Source organism: Hylobates moloch, unplaced genomic scaffold (assembly GCF_009828535.3).
Source record: "Hylobates moloch isolate HMO894 unplaced genomic scaffold, HMol_V3 SCAFFOLD_13, whole genome shotgun sequence".
In the NCBI taxonomy this organism is placed as follows: Eukaryota; Metazoa; Chordata; class Mammalia; order Primates; family Hylobatidae; genus Hylobates; species Hylobates moloch.
In genome coordinates, this window is record NW_026652288.1 from 37,276,948 (window position 1) to 37,283,961 (window position 7,014).

At 56.8% G+C, this 7,014-nt stretch overlaps 1 protein-coding gene across 1 annotated transcript in view; it reads right to left on the bottom strand.

The window, feature by feature from the left end:
• Positions 1-6,755, bottom strand: part of LOC131380927 (IgGFc-binding protein-like) — a 6,891-nt gene extending 136 nt beyond the window's left edge. Inside the window, exons 1-6 of the mRNA XM_058426178.1 lie at positions 6,725-6,755; positions 6,284-6,621; positions 4,294-4,867; positions 3,286-3,902; positions 2,022-2,565; positions 8-424 (exon numbers count right to left, since the gene is read on the bottom strand). Coding sequence (XP_058282161.1) covers positions 8-424; positions 2,022-2,565; positions 3,286-3,902; positions 4,294-4,867; positions 6,284-6,621; positions 6,725-6,755 — 2,521 coding nt within the window. The remainder of the gene's footprint in view (positions 1-7; positions 425-2,021; positions 2,566-3,285; positions 3,903-4,293; positions 4,868-6,283; positions 6,622-6,724) is intronic.
• Between the last annotated feature and the right edge of the window lie 259 nt (positions 6,756-7,014).

Sequence of the window (7,014 nt, forward strand, 5' to 3'; positions counted from 1 at the left end):
CAGGTGCCCATGAAGTCGAAGCGGCGGCCATCGAAGGTGGTGTAGTGGGGATCTCCCGACGCCTGGCAGGTGGTAGAGCCCACAGCCACACAGCCCAAGCTGCCACCGGATGGCCGGCAGGTCTCATGCGGGCCGCAGCTGGAGGGCTCACAGGACACCTCGCCGCCCTCCCGGCAGTGGCAAAGGGAATCACACCCAGGGCCAGGGTAGAAGGTCTGGTCCAGCAGGTAGTAGCGGTCATTGTGGAGGCAGCCACACTGGCCCACGGGTACGCAGGTGTCACCACTGAGCACGAAGCCCGCATCGCAGACACAGCCTTCACGGCAGGCCGACTCACAGCCCTCGGGTGCCGAGAGGCTCGGGCAGCTCACGGGGCAGGAGTCACCGCAGAGCTGATAGTGGCTGTGGGCAGGGCACTGCAAGGCTGTGGGGACAAGGTGGGCATGAGCCAGGTAGGTGTTTGAGTCGGGGTCTGGGGAGGCCCTGAGTGGGAAAACTGCTCAGGCCAACTTGGGTGTCTCTGGGTATGCACATGTGATCCAGGACATCTAACTGGGGGACTCAGGGTGGGACCTGGAATGAGAGGGGACATGCCCAGGTCTCTCTGACTAAATATTTCTAAAGATCAAATGACTCTGCTCGGCTGATTTTTTTTTTTTTTTTTTTGAGACAGGCTCTCAATCTATCTCACCCAGTCTGGAGTGCAGAGGTGCAATCACAGCTCACTGCAGCCTCCACCTCCACCTCAAGTGATCCTCCAGCCTCAGCCTCCTGATTAGCTGGGACTACAGGAGTGAGCCATCACGTCCAGCTGATTTATTATTATTTTTTGTAGAGATGGGGTCTCACTATGTAAGCCAGGCTTACCTGGGTGAAATGGATCACTTATATCTATTCAGGGTATGCAAGATCAGAACTGACTATGGGTATCTCAGGGTGTGAATGTGACTGGGGTATGGGGCCACATGTATCTTAGAGTATGACTCTGCCTGAGGGCACCCGGCTGTGGGTGTCTGATCTGGAGCATCTCCCAGAGTCCTTCTGACATGGTCTGTCTAAGGGTGTGCCTGGGTAAAGGTGGCAGTATACCTGTGACCAGGAGACCTGCCTCAAGGGAACCACCTAGGACTATCTAACTATGCATCTGTGTGGATCTGCCCAGGGCTATGTCGGGATCCTGATTCTTTCTGAGTGTATCTGACCAGTTAGCATAAAATCTAAGCAGATACCACTGATGGTATGCGACTAATTCTATGTGACTAGGTGTATTTCAGTGTGTGCAACAGAACTGGGCCCTCTGACCAGCGGACACTCACTAGGTCTTCCTAACCAGGGGAACCTTGCTGTGTGACTGAGGCAGGGTCAGCCATCCCAATCTACATGCCTTGGATACCTGAGAGCATGGATCACCAATCCCCAAAACTGTCCTGGGCCCAGGTTTCTGACTAGGTGTTTCTTTTCTTTCTTTTTTTCCTTTTTCTTTCTTTCTTTTTTTTTTTTTCTGTTGTTTGTTTGTTTTTTGTTTTTGAGATGGAGTCTCTGTTGCCCAGGCTGAAGGGCAGTGGTACGATCTCAGCTCGCTGCAACCTCTGCCTCCCAGGTTGAAGTGATTCTCCTGCCTCAGCCTCCTGATTAGCTGAGATTACAGGTGCTCACCATCACGCCCGGATAATTTTTGTAGTTTTAGTAGAGGTGGAGTTTCACCATGCTGGCCAGGCTAGTCTCAACTTCCTGACCTCAGGTGATCCGCCCACCTCGGCCTCCCAAAAGGCTGGGATTACAGGCGTGAGCCACCGCGCCCACACTCTGACTAGGTGTTTCTAACTCTCTCTCACTGCAGTACCTGACTTGGGGCATTTCAGTATGTGAGTTCCAAGGTGTTTCCTGACAGGACATACCGAGCTCAGAGGAAGGAAGGTGGCCCCTGAGCCCCATGGAGGAGGAAGGGGCTGCTGTCCTACAGTCCTGGGAAGGACAGGGAGAGACCCTACTATGTGGACCATGCATGGAGCAGTACTCACGACAGAAGTCCGGCTGCCTCCACTCGCCGAGCTGGGCCCCAGCGGCCTGACAGGCTGCCACGTAGGCGGCCACTGCAGGACAGAGGCCTCCAGGATGGCCCTGAACTTGACAGGCGTCCAGCAAGCAGCCCTGGAAGTACTGCGCGGGCGGCACAAGGCCGTGGCAGGGCGCCAGCGGGCCGTCGGTGGCGGAGATCACGCCGCAGGCGTCCGGGCCGCCGAAGGACTCCTGCTGCTCTGGGGTGCACGGCGACGGGCATGGCCCGGACACACATTCCCCGCAGCCCTGGGCGCCGCCCACCTGCCATCCGGCGGGCTTCCCGCCCACAGCCTTCAGGTCGTCTGCGGGGTCCTGGTTGTAGTTTCCGCATAAGCCACAGAGGGCGCCCGCGTACGCCGCCGGCACGCGCAGGCGCACGAAGCTGTCCCCATCGAAAGCCAGCGAGAGCCCTGAGGTTGTGGTCACCACCACGTCGGCGCCGCTCAGGTGTGCGTGCAGGAGAGAGTCCAGCTGGAAGGGCAGCGCCACGAACACGCCGTCGACCTGCGGGCGGGGGGTGGCGGCGGGGGGTGGGGCGCGGTGAGTGGAGAGAACACGGGTTTGAATCCTGGCCCCACCACCTACTAGCTGTGGGACCCTGAGCATGTCACCTCCCCTCGGAAAATAATAATAAGCATCTGTAGGCCGGGCCTGGTGGCACAGCCTGCAATCACAGTACTTTGGGAGGAGGAGATGGGAGGATCACGAGGCCAGAAGTTCAGACCAGCCTGGGCAACATAGTGAGACCCCCATCACTACAAAAAAAACGAAAAATTAGCCAGCGTGGTGGCGTGCGCCTTCAGTCCCGGCCACTCGAGAGGCGGAAGCCAAGGCGGGAGGATCCATTGAGCCCAGGAGTTCAGGCTGTAGTGAGCCCTAATCCTGTCACTGCACTCCAGCCTGGGCAACAGTCAGGCTAAGAAAAAAGAGAAAGAAAGAAAAAAAGAAAAGAAAAACAAAGAGCCTCTATAGGCTCATGTCACTGACTCCTCATCCTTCTCTAAAACAGGTACTTTTCTTAGACCAGTTTACAGAGGAACACACTAGGCTCAGAGAGGAAGAAGCCGCTGTGCCAAGCCATCAGGCTCCTAGGCCTAAACTCTGACCCTTCCATCATGCCCCAGCTAAGCTGTGAAAGGTGCCCAGGGGAATGGTGAAGCCCTTACCATCTCAGGCAACCCCAGAGCTGGCACCTGCTCCCTTCTGGCCCACAGCCCTCCTCACCTGTAGCTGCCGGGGCCAGCGGGCACTCAGTGTCAGGCTGTGGTTGTAGATTTGCAGGGTGACACTGCGGGTATAGCTGACAGCCTGGCTGCCCCGGTGCTCATTGGCTACAGTGACAGTGAAGTTCTCAGCCCCCAAGGGTGGTCCGTGGCAGGGTGCACTCAGCAGGTACTCGCAGGTGCCTTGGAAATCGAATCGGTGCCCATCCAGAGTGACGTAATGGGGGTCACCCCACGCCTGGCACTCAGCTGTGCTGACGGGCTGGCAGCCGTGCTGGCCGGATGGCAGGAGGCCACACACTTCACCCAGCCCACAGCTGGCAGGTGTGCAGACCAGCGAGCCACCCCCAGGCCCGCAGCGGCACCTCTGGGAGCAGGTGCCATCAGCCCAAAACTCACTGCCCGCCTCGTGGTAGGTGCCGTTGGCCCAGCAGCCGCAGCCGTTGTTTAGGGGAACACAGCGGTCGGCACTTAGCACGAAACCCGCATCGCACTGGCAGCCCTCCACACAGGGGCCCTCGCATACGGCTGGGGTCGTAAGGGGTGCAGGGGACGGACAGCTGGCCGGGCAGGGTGGGCCACAGACCTCATAGTGGCTGTTTTCTGGGCAGGTGATCTCTGTGGGCAGATGAAGGAGCAGGAAGGAGACAAACAGAGAGAAGGGTGTCAGGGTGGAGTCCCAGGACAGGGTGGGAGGAGACAGAGAGAAATACTAGGGAGTAGACAGGGAAAGGGGGAGACAGAGAACAAGACACAGAGAGAGGACACAGAGAAAGAAATGGGAGAAAGCGAGACACCAGGAGACCCAAGCAGCAACTGAGGGAGATAGAGAATGAGAAACAGACAGATAGAGACAAGCAAAGCGAGGCCCAGGGACGAGCACCAAGAGACAGAGAGACAAACAGAGAGAAAAGAAAACAGAGACCCAGAAGGACCAGAGTGAAACCAAAGCAGCCCCAAAGAGACAGGACCCCGCCCCCAGCCCCGCCTCTGCTCCCCCAACACTCACCACAGCCGACCTGTGCCCGCCAGTCTTCGATGACAACCCCAGCGGCCTGGCAGGCGGCCACGTAGGAAGCCAGCGCCTTGCAAAGAATGTCATGGGCCCCACCACCCATGCAGACGTCCAGAACACAGCCCTTGAAGAAGCTCTCAGGTGGCACGTGAGCATGGCAGGTGGTGAAGGGGCCCCCTGTGCCAGGGGCCAGGGGTCCGCAGAAGCCAGCGCCCTCGTACTGCTCCAACCGGTCCTCAGGGCACGTTGGGCAGGACCCCTGACATTCGTCCCAACACAGTGGGTCCCAGCCTGGAGCTCGCCAGCTGCCACCCCAGATGGGTATGGAGGGAGCCAGTGTGCCATTAGGGAAGACCTGGTCGTTGTTGGGGTTGCGGTCCATGTTACCGCAGAGCCCGCACACTGCGCCATGATAGCTGCTGGGCAGTGTCACGTCTACCCGCCAGTTCCAGTCATAGCTGACTTGCAGTCCAAAGTCAGCCACCAGCAGTGCCTTCGATGCACCCTGGGTCACTGAAATCCGCCCGTCGGCCACGGAGACAGGCAAGGCTGTCAGCACACCGTTCACCTGGGGGAAGGAGGGAAGGCAAACAGGTCACTGGAGGTGTTACGGCCCCAGCTCTGACCCTCTGCCTCCCTCTCTCTCATCCTACCGGGGGCTGGGAGAGGCCAAGGCCTTCTCCCGATAGTTGGATTGTCATCTGACACACTGTGGACAGTTGTTGTAGCCCAGGTCTTGGGGAATGAAACCTCACTTTACTTTTTCTAGATCTTCTCCCTTGATCTCTATGTCTCTCCCCTGTCTCTGTCTCTCTGTCTCTGTCTCTCTGTGTCTCTCTCCCTCGGTCTTCACCTAAGTCTATATCACTTGGTCTTCTCGCTCTCTCTCTCTGTGTCTCTGTCTGTCTCTCCCTCCGCTTCCCTTCCTCCCTTCCTCCCTTCCTCCCTTCCTCCCTCCCTCATTCTCTGTGTGTCTCTTCTACTCAGTCACCATCATTTATCCAGTGTCTACTCTGTTCCATCCCTCATTTTCTCTCTGTGAGCTACCATTAAGCTCTATCTCCATTTCCCTGGGCAGAAAGGATAGCCCATCTGTCTCCTCTGACCTCCCTACATATCTCCCTCCCTCCCTCTCTCCCTCCCTCCCTCCCTTTCTTCCTTTCTCCTTCTCTTTCTTTCTTCCTTTCTCCTTCTCTTTTTCTTTCTTTCTTTCTTTCCTTTTTTCTTTTCTTTTTTTTTTTGAGACAGATCCTTGCTCTGTCACCCAAGCTGGAGTACAGTGTCGAAATCTTGGTTCTTGCAACCTCCGCCTCCGGGTTCAAGTGATTCTCCTGCCTCAGCCTCCAGAGTAGCTGGGATTACAGTAGCACCACCACACCCAGCTAATTTTTGTATTTTTAGTAGAGATGGGGGTTTTACCATATCGGCCAGGCTGGTCTCCAACTACCGACCTCAGGTGATCCACCTGCATCGGCCTCCCAGAGTGCTGGGATTACAGGCGTGAGCCACCGCACCTAGCCCGATCTCCCTGTATTTCTCTCCGTGTCCTGGTCTCTGGGCCTCTCACTTGTTCCCTCACAGACACTCAAACGACTGTTCACCTGGACTAGACTCTGAGCTCAGCATGTGACATGCACCATCTTGCTGTGGGACAGGCCCTGATACGATGCCCACTTCACAGATGAGGAAACAGGCCTACCAAGTGAACTGCCCAGCATCACACAGCTCATAAGGAGGAGAGGCTGGATTCAAACCCAGGTCTATAAAAAGGGCAAATGCTGAGGTCCTATGTTAAAGCCCTTAGCAAGGGGCTAGGCTCATCTAATTCCCAGTAACAGGGTGATATTTTTGCTGTAATTATTCTTTTTGTTGACAGTTTGTTTCAGGCCCAGGTGAAGACAAAGAGCCTTGAGCTGCTAACTGTGGTCGTCAGGATCCCTCCTGCCCTCCCGGGGACCTCAGGGGACCATCCTGCCACACATACCCGGACTTTGCCGATCTCGTCCTTGTGGATGGAGATGTTGGTGCCGAGGGCAGCCACAGTGACGAGTCTCACGTAGGACACAGCAGGGTTGCCCCGGTTCTCGTTCTTGGTGGTGACGGTGAAGGGTGTCAGGCCCTGGGTGCTGACCTCCGGGCAGCCAGTTGTTGCCAGCACATAGTTACAGGTGCCTTGGAAGTCAAACTTCCGGCCATCGAAGGAGTGGTAGTGTGGGTCGCCCCACAGCCAGCACGTGGCCTCATAGTTGGGCAGGCACACGCCCTGGCCACCCTGCTCCTTGCACGTCTCCTGTGGCCGGCATGTCACACCGTCGCACGGGTCTGGGGACAGAAGAGGGAGGAGGCCCTTGAGGGGCTGCCCCTTGTAAAGGATGGCTGCTCCCTCCACATCTACCCCAGTCTGTGCCAGGGATCTGAGGGTTACCGCAGGCAAGACCACATTCCAGAGTCCTCATGTCTAGGACCCACTTCCTACAGTTTGCTTTTATATTTTCTTTTGTTTTGTTGGTTTTTTGAGATGGAGTCTCTCTGTCACCTAGGCTGGAGAGCAATGGTGCAATCTCGCCTCACTGCAACCTCTGCCTCCTGGGCTCAAGCGATTCTCCTAACTCAGCCTCCTGAGTGGCTGGGATTACAGGTGCCCACCAGCATGCTTGGCTGATTTTTGTATTTTTAGTAGAGACAGGGTTTCACCATGTTGGCCAGGCTGGTCTC